This window comes from Oncorhynchus mykiss, chromosome 18 (assembly GCF_057628025.1).
Source record: "Oncorhynchus mykiss isolate SJ-2025 chromosome 18, ASM5762802v1, whole genome shotgun sequence".
NCBI lineage: Eukaryota > Metazoa > Chordata > Actinopteri > Salmoniformes > Salmonidae > Oncorhynchus > Oncorhynchus mykiss.
This window is the reverse complement of record NC_143039.1, coordinates 67,451,099-67,470,574: the sequence shown is the minus strand read 5'-3', so window position 1 is coordinate 67,470,574 and position 19,476 is coordinate 67,451,099. Positions and strand designations below refer to the sequence as shown.

The window sequence follows — 19,476 nt, the reverse complement described above, 5'->3', positions numbered from 1 at the left end:
ATTGGTACATCCATCTTTGGACTTTGAAATTATTGATTTGTACTTTACCTGTTCTGTTGTGCTGCTGATCTCGGCTGAACAGTTCAAGGCATTTGTATTGACCCTCGGTCATGGTCTGCCTCTCGTCCTCCATTATGGTCAGGACAGGCCTGAGAGATGTGTCTGGGCTAGCAGGCTCAGAGCTGGTCTCCCTGGCAAAGGTTCCGCTCTGCAAAGACATAACAACCACTTCATCTTACCAGAATAGAGCTATCGAACACCAAAGGGACTGGCTAGTGATGTACTGTACGTGTAGGTTGCACTTAGGCTGTGCTGCCCTGAAACTAATCGCCCTGAGCTTAATCAAGTTGTGTTGTGACTATTGGCATGCTTGTCTTTAAACAGGCAATGTGTAAGGGTCTGGTACTAGAATGAGTAATTCTATTGCTATGGTTTAGTATTGGTATTGTGAGAGTGATTTATTGACAGTATACTCCCACATGCGTTGCTGATTCATGCTAAAAGCAATAGACAAATAGTCTCATCTTGTGCTTTTCTCAAGTGAGTGTCACAATGCTGTACTTGAAATGTGTGTTGGCGTGGTTACAGATGACTAGCATACAAGAACCCTTATATGAATAGAATGAGAGCCTCTCTCTGATCCTGTCTGTTCTCCTATTGTGTGGTTTGGAAAAGAGGCTTGAAAACCATGGGAGCTCATCTCGTCTCCAAAGCTGATATACTGTAGATAACGCTTCTCTGCACAAAGACGAGAAGGAAATCAAGATTCAAATAGCAGCTGTGTCCAACAACGTGTCGTTGGGAGTGTGACTCATCTCTCCTAATATTTTGACAAAGAATAAATCCACTCAAAGTGCCAGGGTTTGTCCTCTCTCTCTCATTCTCTCATTTTCACAAATTTTTCCTCTCTCTTTCTAGGATCAGTGAGCAGAAGATGTGTACATGAACGGGTATTACTCCTTCATATAAATTAACTAAGCCATCATGAAATCCAGCCATGTGCTATACTCATTTTGAGTATATTATATGTTCATTTGGGCCTTTGGAAATATGTTTCTCTCTCTCTCTCTTTCTCTCTCTGTGTTTCTCTCTTTCTCTTTCTTTATTGCTCTCTCTCTCTGTGTTTCTCTCTCTTTCTTTCTTGCTCTCTCACATACTTTAATTAATTTACATGAATATTAACACAATAGCTTGGAAAGACTCGCTCGCAAACAGCTCCACTCGCCCCACCCTCCTCTCTCCTCCTCCCTCCTCCTCCCTCCTCCCTCCTCCTCCCTCCTCCTCCCTCCTCCCTCCTCCCTCCTCCTCCATCTCTCCTTTCTCTTTTTTATTACTTTCATCTCTCCTCGTTTAACTTTCAGAGCCTTCTTTTCCTTTTCCAGGAAAATGTACATCAGTCTTACCTGACAATTCAAAGCATACTGAGCTACAGACACTAAAACAAAATGAAGGAAGGGGAGATTTAGATTTTCGTCTGAGAGTTTTCGGAATATTGATGATGTCCCATGTAGCAGTTTAGCAGCCGTACATATGATGTCACTCCAAACATTGAAGTAAATGACGTCATACATACGACCACCAGGCCACCACCAATGTCAGCTTTAAAGCTAAAAAAAATCAAAAATCCCTTTCAGACAGTGAGTAAACCTCACATGTCCGTAAAGGTCATTCCTCTTTCATTTCTTCCACGTATCCTGCTGAAATAAGAGAGTTACTGAAATAAGAGAGTTACTGAAATAAGAGTGTTACTGAAATAGAGCTTTACTGAAATAGAGCTTTACTGAAAAAGAGTGTGACTAAAATAGAGCTTTACTGAAATAAGAGTGTTACTAAAATAGAGCTTTACTGAAATAGATCTTTACTGACAAAGAGTGTGACTAAAATAGAGCTTTACTGAAAAAGAGTGTTACTAAAATAGAGCTTTACTGAAATAGAGCTTTACTGAAATTGTGTTACTGAGAGCTTTTCTGGAAACAAAGAAAACAAAACGCAAGTGCATGAACATCTGAGAGATTAAAGAGATCCGTATGAATTTACCTTCTTACACTCAGCCAGACAGACAATTTTAATTTAATATATTTACATGGTACGAACACTAATCAACAGCCAATTTATCATAATTTACAGATGAATAGAGGACCCAAGGTACAAAGGTATTATTATCAGTACAAAGGTTTCTAGTTGATCCAACCTGTTGCTGTACCGATCAAGAAGTTCACCAATACAAATAAAGGCGAACATGTGAAACAAAACACCTAGAATCCAATTTGTTGACAAATAAAACTCATTTCTACATACCTTACCTGGGCATGTTCAATAACAAACTGTAACTACATGAACGCTCTAATAAATTACCATCACCATCATATCACTTTGCATCTCATGAATATTTAATTTGGCTGATATCTTCTGACTTGATAACAGTGAGTTTCAATGTCATAAAGAAACAAACAGCAAAGACCCTGGCATTTGTGCTGAAGGTATGTCTATGGCTGTCTATGGCAGCTGACCATTATGGGTTCAAATAAAGTATGATGACGGTCGGTACACACGTGGGGAAGCATCCACACACACACACACACGCACGCACACGCACACGCACACACGCACACGCACGCGCACACGCACACGCACACACACACACACACACACACACACACACACAAACCAGCCTCTGCCATTCATAGACAGTACATGCAGAGATTTAGCATCATGGCTGAAAGACCTCCAGGCTTTTAGGTCATCCATCCCACTGGGCACAAACTGGTTGAATCAACGTTGTTTCAATGTAATTTGTCAACGTATTGTGACATGGAATCTGCGGGGAAAATACATTGGATTTGCAAAAAGTCATAAACGTAAACGTTTTGTTTTGAGGGTGAAATTTCAACAATAGGATTATGACATCATGGTAACCAATTTCCAACATAGACAACCTTGCATTAACCTTGCATAAAATATGTTTAATTTGAACTTTTGAAACAATGTCAGATCTTCAACGTTATACAGTATCTACTACCAGAAAAACAATAAGCCGGGTAGCACCTCTTACTGGATAGTTGATCTGTCTACAGCTGTCCTTTGGTTTCCCATCCAGGGGTTTAAAGGTGCTACACATAGGATTTCTTGTTGTTGAATTTTTGCATTGTAAATTCCGAAGATGTCCATAATATATCTGTAGTAATAGTGGAATGATAGTGTTTCACAGTATTACTCACCCACCAGTGTTGTTATTGGCTGTGATATTCACCTATTGATTTCTCCCGCCAGAGCGAAATCGGTTGTCAAAATGGGAACGCTGTGTTGACTTTACGGCTGTGTTACATTAGCTAGTGGAAATCGGGCCATCGGACCAATCGGGCCAAGCGCCAATGACGCTCTGTAATTTCCTGATTGTTAAAATTCTACACTCTTTGCTCAATTTCAGTTTGTGAGAAAACAGGCAATTAATAGTGTAGGGAATCATTGCACTACCATCTAAATCGCTGTGAAATATATTTTCAATAACAAAAATATAATTTTTTACAGATGGTGGCCCAAAACCGAAAGTAAAAGGCTCAAGTGCGAGTTTCCGCCATGTTAGGGGGACATTGGATGAGGGGGAGGGGGAGATTTGTTTTGAATGCAGCCTAGTGCTGTCGCTTCCACATCGGGGAGAAGTTCAGAGAGATTGTAGGTAGGTGTAGTATCTTTAACCAAGCCCTGACTACTACCACTGTGCTGTCGTGAGAATGATTTACTGAGAGATCTACACTTAATAACTAAATAGATTCCCTGTTGCAGTCAAACTCATTCCAAAGAGTAGGTTTAACAGAGCAAATGGAATGTAACGATACTTTATAAGTCCTATATACAGTAGCATTTGCCAAGTCATCAACAGCTATTGTTTCAATTCAACCCAGAGTTCAACTAAAAATCAACAATATATAGAGGCCTAGTGTTTCAAGATTTGGTTGATTTCAAATTGAATCTACAAATTAATAATTAATATGTTGGATTCACATCTCTATCTCAGCCAAATATCTAAGTTAAATAATAGGCCTAAATCAAACTTTATTTGAAGAGTATTCCAAGTTTGATTTGATGTAGTCCTATTCTTTAACTTCGAATCCAACATATTATTAATTTGTGTAACAAACTGGATATTGAATTGTGTTTGGTTGTCAACACAACCAAATATCAACATTTGAAGGAGATAGTCCCATCTGTGCCACTGCATTAGTCTGGCTATGATTCCAGTTTGTGTTCAGGAAGCATACAAAGGTTGCAGGTCTGTGGAGATCTTCACAATTGCTTTAATAATCTTTGCAGAATCTCGAACAGCATTGATTACTTGGACCATGTATGGTATTTTCATCTTGACTGCACACCAGTTCATTTGGTTGTGTTATTAAATAAAGCACAGTAATAACACATTAAGTTGTTGTATTTAACCTTTATTTAACTAGGCAAGTCAGTTAAGAACAAATTCTTATTTCCAATGATGGGTTAACTGCCTTGCTCAGGGGCAGAACAACAGATTTTTACCTTGTCAGCTCGGGGATTCGATCTTGCAACCATTTCGGTTACTAGTCCAATGCTCTAACGACTTGTGGTTTTGTATAAATACAAATGATCTGATATTGCATTCTCATTTGAACTTTGTTGTGCTTTTAAATTTGAAAGCACAGTGATAACACATTTAGATGACAACTAAACCAAAAATCTGATATTATTTATTTCATTGGAATTTGGTTGTGCTTTTAGATGGTTAAAAGACAAGACACATTTAGAATTCAACACATTTCTGGCTGTTTCTTTGAGTGGGTGAATAAAGGTTGAAATCTCAATGATCAACGTCTCAACAATCAACGTCTCAGTCAAACATTACCCACATTTCCACGTTGAAATTCTGTAATGTGCCTAGTGAGATGCTCCTCGTTGCCAAACTGAACCAATTAGTGATTGACCTGATGTAGTTCACTAAGCTGTTAATCTATCTGATTTTCTCTATTTGTTAAAAACCAGCAGAAAGTATTGCAGTTTATCTTGGACATTTACCGCACAAATCATGTACAATTTGGTTTTAAAAAATGACAGTAATATATAAACTACATTACAGTAATGAACACTGCACAAAAGTAATCTACCAACAATTATTTGTGTTAATGAGAAGCTGAAGATGGACTCACCACCAAGAAAGATGTCAGAAGCCAGTAGGAGCTTTTTAACCCCATACTGTCTGGTCCCAGTCAAGTCTGTGGAGACAGAGAAGAGAACATACTGTTGTTTAAAATGATGTCAACTCAAAATGTGTTTTTCTAACAGAAAATTGGGTAAACATATGAACAGAACCGGGTTGTTGTTTTGAAATACGATAAGGCAGCCATGAGTTTGGACTGCAGAACAACATTCATTATGCCTGAATGCAAATATACTGCAACAGTGGTTCCCATAAGTTTTCCTGTGCTGGGTTGCATTCATGAGGAGGGAGGGAGAGAGAAAATGATTATACTGTCAACAGCATACTGCAGAGGTGCTTCTTTCTCAAGTTGAGTGGCTGGACTGTCATGCCTGGGAGTAATATTTATTCTATTTTAATTGTACCTTTATTTAACTTGGCAAGTCAGTTAAGGGCAATTTCTTATTTACAATGACAGTCTACCCCAGGCCAAACTAGGACAACTGTGCACCACCCTATGAGACTCCCAATCACAGTCAGATGTGTTGCAGGCTGGATTTGAACCAGGGACTGCAGTGAAACCTCTTGAGCTGATATGCAGTGTTTTAGACCACTGCTCCACTGCACTAATCCAGTTCATGAAAGTTAGATTAGAATTCCCCTCAGGTCTCTACTTTGGACCTGCAGATCCCCATTGTAAGCCCATTATCTGCTGTGTTACGCCAATCAGTGTGCAGCTGTTAGATTTTCACACCTCACTGGGGCTCCACAGCAGGTTCTGCATCAGTGATCATGTCATTGTGACTGACTTTGGAGGTTGGACTGGGACTGGGGGAGTGTGAGTTCAGTCTAGGTAGGATAACGGTCTAGAGAGGTATAACGTTTCTTTGATTAAGCACTTCATTATTTTAATGTGTTACTTGAAAAACTATAATCCCTTCATGAACATTATTGATGTGCCATCATAAGCAGTGGCTTGCTCTGGTGCCTAAGGAGCAGTGGCTTGCTCTGGTGCCTAAGGAGCAGTGGCTTGCTCTGGTGCCTAAGGAGCAGTGTAGGAAAGGGAAGTATATCCATTCAAGCTCCTTCTGTACCGTACAGCCTGACAACATCCTCAGAACAGGCTTATAGTAAAACTTATAGTAAAACAAAGACAAGGGAGACAACTGTCATGGTCATCTGAACAGCTTTCAGTAGATCTAGGATCAGCATAACCTCCCCGAATCCTAACCTTAACCAGTAGGATGGGAAACAGTAAAACTGACCACAGATCAGTGTCTAGGTGGAACTTCATTGAACTCCAGCCGTGCACAGCCAGTAAAACCCCCTGTTCATCTATGCATGCCAGCTCCAGCTCCTAACCCTTCCAGATGGCTGAGGGCTGTGCCACACAGAGAACAAGACTCTTACCCATTGCTGGCATGGCTTACTCACCCGCCTGTGAAATGGTGCTCAGAGAGAAATGGGGAACGGGGGATATTGTAGAAAAATACCAATGTGTATTTGTGTGGTATCCAGCCATGGGAAGGAAAGAAGGAGAGAAGGCTGAGGATTGGAGATTGTAATGTAAGTGCCAGTTTTATATTTTTACCTTGATCTTGTCTTACTACTGTGAGGCAGTGTCCCTCAGGCTATCGTGTCGGGTCTTTTTTCCAAAAACACAGTGTTAATGACACACTGTTATGAGTTATAAATACAATACAACAACACCTCTGATGCTGCTTATAAGCCTTACAGTTATAATCAAAGTCAAAACACCAACAGTGGGAACAGAGTGATACTCATGAGGTACACTATATTACCAAAAGTATGTGGACACATGCTCGTCGAACATCTCATTCCAAATTCGTGGGCATTAATATGAAGTTGGTCCCCCCTTTGCTGCTATACCAGATTCCACTCTTCTAGGAAGGCATTCCACTAGATGTTGGAATATTGCTGTGAGGACTTGCTTCCATTCAGCCACCAGAGCATTAGTGAGGTCTGGCACTAATGTTGGATGATTAGGCCTGGCTTCCAAACCGATCTCGACAAGCAATTTCTGCATGGACTTCGCTTTGTGCACAGGGGCATTTTCATGCTGAAACAGGTAAGGGCCTTCCCCAAACTGCTGCCACAAAGTTGGAAGCACAGAATCGTCTAGAATGTCATTGTATGATGTAGCGTTAAGATGAAATGAAAATAAAAAACAGGCCCAGATCATTATTCCTCCTCCACCAAACTTTACTGTTGGCACTATGCATTCGGGCAGGTAGCATTCTCCTGGCACCCGCCAAACCCAGATTCGTCTGTCAGACTGTCAGATGGTGAAGTGTGATTCATCACTCCAGAGAACGAACACATTTCCATTGCTCCAGAATCCAATGGCGGCCCTAACAACCCAAAGCACACAACCAAGATGTCCTTGAGTGGCCCAGCCAGAGCTCGGACTTGAACACGGTCAAACATCTCTGGAGAGACCTGCTATGCAGCGACGCTCCCCATCCAACCTGACAGAGCTTGACAGGATCTGCAGTGAAGAATGGGAGAAACTCCCCAAATACAGGTGTGCCAAGCTTATAGTGTCATACCCAAGAAGACTTAAGACTGTAATCGCTTCCAACGGTGCTTCAACAAAGTACTGAGTAAAGGGTCTGAATACTTTTGTAAATTTGATATTCCAGTTTTTTATTTTGTATACATTTGCAAAAATTTCAGAACCTGTTTTTTCTTCGTCATTATGAGGTATTGTGTGTAAATTGATGGGGGGGGGGAAATAACAATTTAACACATTTTAGAATAAGGCTGTAACATAACAAAAGGTGGAAAAAGTCAAGAGGTCTGAAAACTTTCCGAAGGCCCTGTATATAGGGAATAGGATGCCATTTGGGTTGAATCTTCTGTCCCACTCCCTGCCTCAGACATCCCTCTAAGACAGGGATGGGCAACTGGCGGCCCCCCTTTTGAAGGCCCTCGGATCATTCCTCCCCTCAAAAAAAAAAGCTGTTGCAAATTAAAATAGTAGAATACACAATGTGCAATTGTTTGATTTGGCTGTGCATCAACAGTTTTTCTCTTGTTATGTCAGTCACTGACAGTCACTCAATTAGCCCCTGTCAGCTGACATGTTTTAATCTAGAGGCCAGCTATCTAAACCTGTAGTAATGAAGGTGAAATTAGAGCCCGGTGGGCCCCTCTCGGATTTGTTAGTCAATCTCACTCAGATATCATATTAAAAACTGTAAGAGTTGCCTATCCCTGCTATAAGACGTGTGACACAATAGGGAGAGAACGCCTCTCTATCACAGAAGTTGAGTTTCAACAAGATGAATGACAGCCCAGGCAACATCACTACTGATGGCTGTTTACTAAAATGTGACATAAGTGAATTACGAGCTATTATAGTCAACACTGAGGGAGTGTTTAAGCTGTGTCAAAAGGAGAAACAATATAGGCTTTATGGATATCTGTGTTTGACTTGTGACACTTTTCTGTCTCTCTCTCTTTCTCACTCTCTTTTGCTTTCTCTCTCATCAGAATAGTTTTTTCCCAAGCCGAGTTTATACAGTACTATCCACTCTGTCTTAATAAAAAAAAGAATGTGCTTTCCGTTCTGCATGAGCCATAACATCTTAGCAACGCATTAGCTAGTTAACCCCAGCCTTGTAGGCTAAAGCCCAGACTATAATTGACGCCCTAGGCATGTTTCTCTTCCAACTGGGGGAGTCGCAGCGCGACAGTATCTCTGCTTAACCCAATAGCTCAGTCGCTCAACAACTTCTACACAGAGACGTATGGAGACCTTAACATCAACGGGCCATTATCTGAACCTATGACATGTGGTATGTGGAGTTACAGTACTCTATATGGACCCACTATGGAGACGTGGCTCTGTGTGTGTAATTCCCATGCAGAGGACAGAGAAAAGCACTCACTAGCTGGAGAGTGCATCTATAATGAGGTGGCACTTTAGAGCAGCAGTAGCAGTGCTTTCCATCGCTGGGGACAGGATGGTGATGTGGATCAAGTGGGGCTATAAGGGTTATATTTAGAGGGTGGGGACCTCTCCAATAGAACTTTACACAGATTAGCCGAGCCACTTAGGCCACTGGTTGCAGAAAGGTGAGGACTAGATGAGGAGAGAAGAGCACGGCAGTGTAAGAGACCGACGGTAAAGAGAATAAGTTGCCGAAGTTTGATACATCATGAAGAAATGTCAATACATTTATTTGGTTTGAGAAAAATGAGGTCACGATCCAGAGCAAAGTTTTCCAATAAATGTGTAAAAATTTATGTGATATATTGCAAATCAATTTATTGTATTTTAAGTGGTTCATAGCTCTTTGCTCTTTTGTCCTACCTAGACAAATCATTTTAGAATTCAAAGCAGACCCAACATTAATTCATACCGAAGGTCAAGCCGCGAAATCAATGAAAGAATAATAACTCCAGCCCTAAAAGGGCTTTCATTATGGAAGTGAAAAGAGATATCTCAGAGTGACGGAATGCTTGGACACCATGGCCTTTCCATGCTGGGTCTCTCTCTCCTGGCCTCCTGCTCTATCCCTCCCTCCCCCCTCTCTCTACCCCTCTCTGTTCCGTTATCAGTCTGTCTGTCACCTCTCAGAGCAGGGGGATGATGTCACCTCTCCGTCTGGGTCTGGATGGTTCCAGGGTGATTGTTCCCAGCCTGTATGATCCTGTGACAGATCCATGGTAACACATATGTGGCCTGGAAGCCTGGGTGATGGAGGTCCACTTTGGCCCTGATATGACATTGTATCAGACATCATTATTCAGTCTGGTTTGGCCACACGATCCACCGGAATGTTCTGGAGTTCAATCTCGAGCCAGACCTGACTGTATGGAAGTATGCAGGGCCATATATTTAAAATATTATTCAAATGCTATTATAGTTATTTATTATATTGATCTTAAACGCAGCAGTACTCTGTACGCAGCAGTACTCGTAGGGAGGCGTGTATGGGGCAGATAAAAACACATGTTCTGCATGAGTAATGTGTATGTTTATATAGAACGTGGTTGACATTGGAGTGTATAAATTGTGTTTGGTGATAGCGATGTCATGTTCATTCATGGGAGAGAGTATAGGACTGTTGCATATGTATTGCAGGTTACATGTTTATTGTGTGTAAATAAGACGTCTTGAATGGCGGAGGTTACACATTCTCTATAATCCACACAGTACCTGAGAGACCCGTTCATTCCCCACTTAGCTCAGCTCACATGTGTTAGTTGTTTAGGTCAAGTCAGGGGTAATACACACTTAGTGGAGATGCCAACAACTGGATGTTTCCAGTTTTCCGGGATACAGCTAATTCAACGTAGTAATTCAACTGAAAACTGGATGTGGGAACTCCACTCAGGCGTTTTCTTTTATGCCTGCTACGTTAGGTTAGGGGTGGTAGTCTGGCACAGGAGGAAGGTTAAAGAGGTTAATTACCCCAGTGAAACCTTTATCACTATCTGGACGACAGTCACTCTCACTCACTGCTCCCATCGACCTTTGGCCTTATTATTCCCAGGTGTGGGATCCCACTGAAGGTAAGGGAGTCTCTTGTCCCCTCCCCTCCACTCCCATCCTGTCCCTAATTACTGAGTGACTCCTCCTCCGATCCCCTGAATCGTTATATCCTCTATTCTCCCCCTCTCCTCTTCCTCACTTCTCCCCATCTCCTCTCCTCCTCTCCTCCTCACTTCTCCCCCTCTCCTCCTCACTTCTCCCCCTATCCCCCCCCGCTCCTCTCCTCCTCACTTCTCCCCCTATCCTCTCTTCCTCTCCTCCTCCTCTCCTCTCCTCCTCACTTTCCCCCCTCTCCTCTCCTCCTCACTTCTCCCCCTATCCTCTCCTCCTCTCCTCCTCACTTCTCCCCCTATCCTCTCCTCCTCACTTCTCACCCTCTCCTCTCTTTCTCTCCTCCTGATTCCCTGATTTACGGACCTCTACAGTAACCTTTCCTCTCCTTCGCATACCCTCTCCACTTTTCTTTCCTCTCCTCTAATATTTCTTCTCCTCTCCTGTCGTCTTTTCCTCTCCTCCTCTTCTCTCCTCCTCTCCTTCGCTCCACCTGATCTCCTGATTCCTGAACCTCTATATCCAGTCCTCCTCCAAACAGAGTTTCTCTATTGTATCACATCCCATTTCAAGTTTCTCCGCCTCTCCGCCCTCATTTCCGCATGTGATCCAGCTGGTGCTATTCCCCCAGAAACAAACAAGATATCTATTTAATGACACAGCCCCCAGAGACTGACCTGATAGTATACAAAAAGATGGAATAATAGCAAAATGAATGAAAACAGCAACTGTCAGCAATTAACCACAGAATGGCTTTTTTTTAATATACACTACCGTCCAAAGGTTTGGGGTCACTTAGAAATGTCCTTGTTCTTGAAAGAAAAGCACATACTAGTTGAGTATCTGGAGCATCAGCATTTGTGGGTTCGATTACAGGCTCAAAATGGCCAGAAACAAATAACTTTCTTCTGAAACTCGTCAGTCTATTCTTGTTCTGAGAAATGAAGGCTATTCCATGTGAGAAATTGCCAAGAAACTGAAGATCTCGTACAACGCTGTGTACTACTCCCTTCACAGAACAGCGCAAACTGCCTCTAACCAGAATAGAAAGAGGAGTGGGAGGCCCCGGTGCACAACTGAGCAAGAGGACAAGTACATGGGAGGACAAGTACAACAGGACAAGTACATGGGTCTCCCGACCCATTTATGCCAACATGACACCGTTTCCAGCTACAATAGTAATTTACAACATTAAACAATGTCTACACTGTATTTCTGATCAATTTGATGTTATTTTAATGGACAAAAACAAAGACATTTCTCAGTGACCCCATACTTTTGAATGGTAGTGTAGCTGTGGCTTTATGGGCCTGAAGCCTGTTGGGTGTGATTAACATGGAGGCCTACCAAATGCGTACGGTGTTCTGCCATTTTCCCTGGATGAGAGATCTTTAATCTAAGTCTCTGTCTGGGAGCCTGATAGAGTTTTTTTTTACTGAGGTTGTACATTGAAACTCAGCCTGCCTATGCTGTTTCTCTTGCTCATTTACTGGTGTATCATTCAGAATGATAAATTGGATTTGTAAATGTTGGGCCTCGTGCAGACATTAAAGCTAGAATCCTTTGTTGCTACATCCATTTTGGGACTTCTAAATGAATGATATATACCAATTGATTCTTGAATAATATACCTTATAAATGCCTCATGAGCTTAGATCAACAGTCATACCCCATCAGAACCCAAAATATAAGCTTGTTTGTAAACATTGTTAATGTAAACAAATACTGTATAGCCTCAAAACATGGTTAAAACTATACATGATGTTATATCATGGATGCTCAGTCCTTGTGCTCATATTTGTAAATATGAATTTGAGAGTGGTTACATTTCTCCAACCATATCCCTTAGCTTTTCAGCTAAACGGGCGCCAAGTAGCTTTGTTACTGTTTCAGTTAAACATTCTAGCTAATACACAGCCATAATCTCCTGCCTGTGTTGGATGTAGACATTTTTATTGTTTAACTGTTTAACTTTTGAGCTGCGGGCTAGCACCTGAGTAGATAAATAAAAAAAGTTTTTTCACCAATGTTGTTATTGTGAAGACCAGCTTGGATAAAAGAGCTCAGTAACCCCTTATCCTATCAGCAATGGATAAACACATGTATCCAGGCAACCAAAGTGACAGACAGCATTTTTCATCCCATTGGTCAAACCTTGAAATAATACTTATCTTGTCCAATAACGTTTTCAAGCCCATTTTCTTCAATGAAAAATACAAATTCCATATAAAAGCTATTGAGCTGTAACCCAATGTATTTACCAGTACCTTCTCCTGTAGTTATTCTAACAGAGCACAGGAGGTTAATCCCTGCATGAGCAGACCAGAGCTGTGTACCAAATGGCACCCTATTCCCTTTATAGTGCCCTACTTTTTACTCTATTCAAAACTTGTACCCTATATAGGGCAGGGTTCCTCAACTGGTGGCCCGCCAGTAAACTGTAAAAACACAGGGAAATCAGCGATTGTGATTTTACTTGAAGAAATCTGTTCCCCCCTAGTATTCCCATGCCCATGCATAACAGAGAGACACGTGATCATATACAAATGTAAGCACGGTTTGAAATGATTGTTTTATTCAAATATCATATCTGTTTGGGCTTCTTGCGGTCAATTTGCAGTTTACAAATTACAAGTAATTATGTTCTGGCCCACCGACCATCCACTCAATAAAAGTAAAAAAACAGTCTGTGGATTAATCTAGTTGATCATTTACATATGGGCAACCATTTAGCAGACACTCTTATCCAGAGTAACTAGGGTTAAGTGCCTTGCTCAAGGGCACAGTGGCAAGTTTTTCACCTGGTCAGTACAGGGATTCAAACCCACAACCTTTCGGTTACTTAACCACTAGGATACCTACCACCTAGTGATCCCTGAAATAGGGAATAGGGTGCCATTTGAAATGCATGCCAGCTCTATCCTCTCCTATTCTGCCCTTGAGAAGAAGCACCCTTCACTGTGAGAGCAGCTTTTATTCTCTACACAATGGAATGGAATACAGGGATGAAGAGGCAGGCAGCGTCAAGTGCTCTGGTGGTGAGCCTCTACAATGTAAGCCTTCACTATCTGGTGAGCCTCTTCAAAACAAGCCTTCACTATCTGGTGAGCCTCTTCAAAACAAGCCTTCACTATCTGGTGAGCCTCTACAATACTAAGCCTTCACTATCTGGTGAGCCTCTTCAAAACAAGCCTTCACTATCTGGTGAACCTCTTCAAAACAAGCCTTCACTATCTGGTGAGCCTCTTCAAAACAAGCCTTCACTATCTGGTGAGACTCTTCAAAACAAGCCTTCACTATCTGGTGAGCCTCTTCAAAACAAGCCTTCACTATCTGGTGAGCCTCTTCAAAACAAGCCTTCACTATCTGGTGAGACTCTTCAATACTAAGCCTTCACTATCTGGTGAGACTCTTCAATACTAAGCCTTCACTATCTGGTGAGACTCTTCAAAACAAGCCTTCACTATCTGGTGAGACTCTTCAATACTAAGCCTTCACTATCTGGTGAGCCTCTTCAATACTAAGCCTTCACTATCTGGTGAGACTCTTCAATACTAAGCCTTCACTATCTGGTGAGCCTCTTCAAAACAAGCCTTCACTATCTGGTGAGCCTCTTAAATACAGGACATCAGAGCTAGGGAAGGGGAGTGAACAAGTGAATATGGATACAATACGAAAAAGGTTTGAGTGTTGCTTTAACAGGAGAAGGCCATGTTGGACCGTGTTTTGGATCTGAGGCCCATCTTAGGCAGCATTAGGTGGAACTATTTATAACGGAGGTTTAATGTTTGTGGGGGCGCCTGCTGAGAATCGTCCAGTATTTCCTCCCTCAACACTTTGAATGTGACAACATGGAATTCTGTCGGGTGTCGTAAACTCCCAGTCCACCCTGTCATAACTCACACATATAAGCTTCCTTACGCGCCTGTCTGTGTGCTCTGCGGATAGAACCTTTAAGCACTCCGTTTTAGAGTGAGGCAATATCTTAAAATTAGCCAGCTTTTTCCATCTTTCCCATCTCCTCTCAAAAAATATTTGGACATTAACAGCTGTCCTGAAATACACTGAGGTTTTTTATTTACAGTATCAGTCAAATGTTTGGACACACCTATTCATTCCAGGGTTTTTCTTTATTTTTACTATTTTCTGTAGAATTATAGTGAAGATATCAAAACTATGAAATAACACATATGGAATCATGTAGTAACCAAAAAAGTGTTAAACAAATCAAAATTATTTTATATTTTAGCTCCTTCAAAGTAGCCACCCTTTGCCTTGATGACAGCTTTTCACACACTTGGCATTCTCTCAACCAGCTTCATGAGGTAGTCAGTCACCTGTAATGCATTTCAATCAACAGGTGAGCCTTGTTAAAAGTTCATTTGTGGAATTTCTTTCCTTCTTAATGTGTTTGAGCCAGTCTGTTGTGTTGTGACAAGGTAGGGGTGGAATACAGAAGATAGCCCTATTTGGTAAAAGACCAAGTCCATATTATGGAAAGAACAGCTCAAATAAGCAAAGAGAAACAACAGCATCATTATTTTAAGACATGAAGGTCAGTCAACCTGGAAAATATCAAGAACTTTGAACGTTTCTTCAAGTGCAGTTGCAAAAACCATCCAGCGCTATGATGAAACTGTCTCTAATGAGGACCGCCACAGGAATGTAAGACCCAGAGTTACCTCTGCTGCAGAGGATAAGTTCATTAGAGTTACCGGCCTCAGAAATTGCAGTCCAATATCACGTCCTGACCATAGAAAGCCTGTATTTTCTATGGTAGAGTAGGTCAGGGCGTGACTAGGGGTGTTTAGTCTATTTTATTATTTCTATGTGGGCTTCTAGGTTTATTTTTCTATGTTGGTGTTTGTGTATGATTCCCAATTAGAGGCAGCTGGTAATCGTTGTCTCTAATTGGGGATCATACTTAAGTTGCATTTTTTCCACCTGTGGGTTATGGGATATTGTTTATGTTTAGTTGCCTGTTCGCACTACATTGTCATCACGGTTCGTTTATTCTTTATTTTGTTTTGTATTAGCTTAAGTTTCACTTTCATTAAAATATGTGGAACTCGAGGTATGCTGCACCTTGGTCCGACCATCATTATTACAAACATCGTGACATCCAAATAAATGTTCAAATAATAGACACATCTCAACATCAACTGTTCAGAGGAGACTGTGTGAATCAAATCTTCATGGTCAAATTGCTACAAAGAAACCACTACTAAAGGACACCATTAAGAAGAAGAGACTTGCTTGGTGAAAGAAACACAAGAAATTACCATTAGACATTAGACTGGTGGAAATCTGTCCTTTGGTCTGATGAGTCCAAGTTTGAGATCTTTGGTTCCAACCGTAGGTGAACTGATGATCTCCGCATGTGTAGTTCCCACCATGGAGGAGGAGGTGTGATGGTGTGGGGGTGCTTTGCTGGTGACACTGTCTCTGATTTATTTAGAATTGAAGGCACACTTAACCAGCATGGCTACCACAACATTCTGCAGCGATACGCCATCCCACCTGGTGGGACTATCATTTGTTTTTCAACAGAACAGTGACCCAACACACCTCCGGGTTGTTTAAGGGCTATTTGACCAAGAAGGAGAGTGATGGAGTGCTGCATCAGAGGACCTGGCCTCCACAATCACCCGACCGCAACCCAATTGAGATTGTTTGGGATGAGTTGACCGCAGAGTGAAGGAAAAGCAGCCAACAAGTGCTCAACATATGTGGGAACTCCTTCAAGACTGTTGGAAAAGCAGGTGAAGCTGGTTGAGAGAATGCCAAGTGTGTCCAGAGCTGTCATCAAGGCAGCTTTGAAAAGTCTAAAATTTAAAATAGATTTTGGTTTGTTTTAACACTTTTTTGGTTACTACATGATTCCATGTGTTATTTCAAAGTTTTGATGTCTTCACTATTATTCTACAATGTGGAAAATAATAAAAATGAAGAAAAATCCTTGAATGAGTTTGTGTGTCCAAATGTTTGACTGGTACTGTCTGTTAGCCAGTGAACAAATTCATATTGTTAGTAACAGTCTGAATATTTAGGGTATGATTCATTAACACACTCACTAACAGGGAAGGATGAAGTAGCAGCATCCACCAGGTTAATGATACATCTGGGATGTGTCCCAAATGGCACCCTTTTCCCTTTATAGTGCACTGCTTTTGACCAAAGCTAGGAATAGGGTGCCATTTGGGATACAGTCTGGCTGATTGCTGCTCTAACATCTCTGTAGACTGATTTACATGTGTGTCATTGTATCCTATGCTAATGTCATTGGGACCCCTGGGACGCGGAGGAGATGTTTGAATAAAGAGGAAGATTGACAGTTATTTGGGGATATTTTCCTCACTATCTATCTTTGTACTGGAACTGGAAGTCATGTGACATACTGGGAATTCATTAGACAGTGGTGCTGCTACACAGAGATTCAAACCATTCTATTGTTTAACTGTATACTGTATATAATATCCTAACACCAGTATAGAGAGGAAAGGCAGTATAACAAATGACTGGAACCAACATACTAGTTCATTCACAGGTCAGACAGAACTACAGTCATATGTTTCTGTGATGTTGAAAACATCGGAAGTACATGGAGAGTTACAATATGGATGAAAACACCATGTATATTGCAGACCTGGGTTTCAAATGTTTCAACAGAATGTATTCAAAAACTTTGAGCGCTTGCTTGAGTCTGCCTGATGTGCCATATGGGAAGGGTTTGCAGTTTTGGGGACTTTCCTGTTTGTTTATTAAGCCAGGCAAGCTCAAACAGACACAGATAAAGTATTTGAAACCCAGTTCTAGTGTACAGTATCTCACCAGGATAACAGTCCTCACTCATGAACTCCAACTACCTGCAAGACCAGACTGTTAAACTATAGTTTCGGACCAATACACATTTTTTCTATCAGGATTCAATCCAAGAGCTGTTGCAGACAGTCAGCCATCTCTAAATCATACACTCCGCTTCTTCTAAATCCACTCTGCTTCCAGCCCTGTGGGTAGTAATGCTAGCATGATCTGGACATCCTTGGTTTGTTTGCTCTACTGCAAGGCAATGAAGGCATGCAGCTTTTCTGGGTTGGTGATTGCTGTCAAATATCCAGTAATTGACTCGCTATTTTCACAGTTGTCTGCTCTTTGATATCAACAAAGGGAAACAAACAGAACATGTAATTAAATTAAAGGAACAACAGTGCTTTTCTCTCCGATGAGCAGATTCTCTCCTGACAGTTCTGACATTTTGTTTATCCCTGGACTGATGTTGTGTTGTTTAAAGACCTTGATTTCAGGCCCTTCTCTACCATTGTTTAATAGGTATTCTGGAGGGACTAAAAAGTCCTTGATTTTAGGTCAATTATGAGGACATCTACGTTTGAATGAGGGCTGAGGGCTATTTTAAGGGGGAAAATAACAAGTCCTTTCATCTAGTCTACCTTCGCTCTGTTTATACTGAGTTTGTTGATTTCCTTGGACTTTTTCACCAACGTACATCTCATCTGTCAGTGAGTGACATTTGTTCCTCTATTCACCTAAAGCAGACAGTGGAGGACAGATCCAAAGTGACATATTGAATATTGCTGCCAGAGCTTTGGGCTCTCTAGGTAGTGAAGGGGAAAACACAAGCAGAAATAATCCTGATTATTGTCCAGCTCAAAAAAAGATATACAAGTGTACCAATTTTTCATGCCTATATATCACACAATATTGCAGTATTTTAAAAAAACTTAGAACTGAATTATAAGGTGCATCAAGATAAACCCTCAGGGTCAAAAGCTGAGAATCTAGGAGAGATCATAGATCTGTGGACTAGGTGGAAGGCCAAAAAGTTCAAATATCCAAATCCTTAAACTCAATCTAGGGAGGTTCTTTGGTGCTAGAGGTTCAGAAGATCAAAGAGAATGATCACAGATATACTCTAGGAGAATTATAGGTGCACAAAGGGAGCTTCTAAGAGCTTTGGGAAGTGCAGCGCTTGGTGAATGGAACCAACATTAGTCCAATAAATCAGACCTGGTAGGAGGCGATAAACTGCCAGAAATAGCTCTGCTTACATTCAAAATAGCACCCTATTTCCTTGATAGTGCACTCCTTTTGACCAAGTAATGCACTATATAGGGAATAGGGTGCCATTTGGGACACAAGCTCTGTGAGAGCAGAGAAGCAGACACAGGAAAAGCACATCCCAGACATAGAGCCCAGTGAAGTCAATGGGGACTCCAGGGGGATATCAGTCTTCCATGATACAATGCAGCCAAGGGATAAGCTACACACTGACTAACCTTAATGGGGAAGAGGAATACTGTTATGGCCTTCTTTCCCCCCATGCCTTCCATCTGAGAAAAAAAGTTGATTTAATAATGCATTTCCTGTAACGAAGAACAATTAGTTTTTCTCTCTGAAAACAAGATTAACCCCACATAATATTGCTTGTGTACCATAAAAAACTACAATTGTTCAAGTCTCATACCATGCAAATATATTTAACACATACATTATAAATATCACAAAGAAAAAACAGAAGACATTCAAAAATGATTTCTTATGCAAATGAGTGATCGTGCCTCACAAACCCAACAGCCTCAGCAATATATATACCATTATTTAACTAGGCAAGCCAGTTAAGAAGACATTTTTATTTCCAAAGCTAACCTGAACTGCCTCGTTCAGGGGCAGAAGGAGAGATTTTTTATCTTGTCAGCTCAGGGACTTGATCCTGCAACCTTTC

At 41.3% G+C, this 19,476-nt stretch overlaps 1 protein-coding gene across 1 annotated transcript in view; it reads right to left on the bottom strand.

Moving 5' to 3' along the window:
• LOC110496640 (calcitonin receptor) overlaps positions 1–19,476 on the bottom strand; it is an 81,320-nt gene that overhangs the window by 45,844 nt on the left and 16,000 nt on the right. The window contains exons 2-3 of the mRNA XM_036953418.2: positions 5,172–5,237; positions 49–208 (exon numbers count right to left, since the gene is read on the bottom strand). Of these exons, the coding sequence (XP_036809313.2) occupies positions 49–208; positions 5,172–5,216 (205 nt within the window). The 5' untranslated portion in view covers positions 5,217–5,237. The remainder of the gene's footprint in view (positions 1–48; positions 209–5,171; positions 5,238–19,476) is intronic.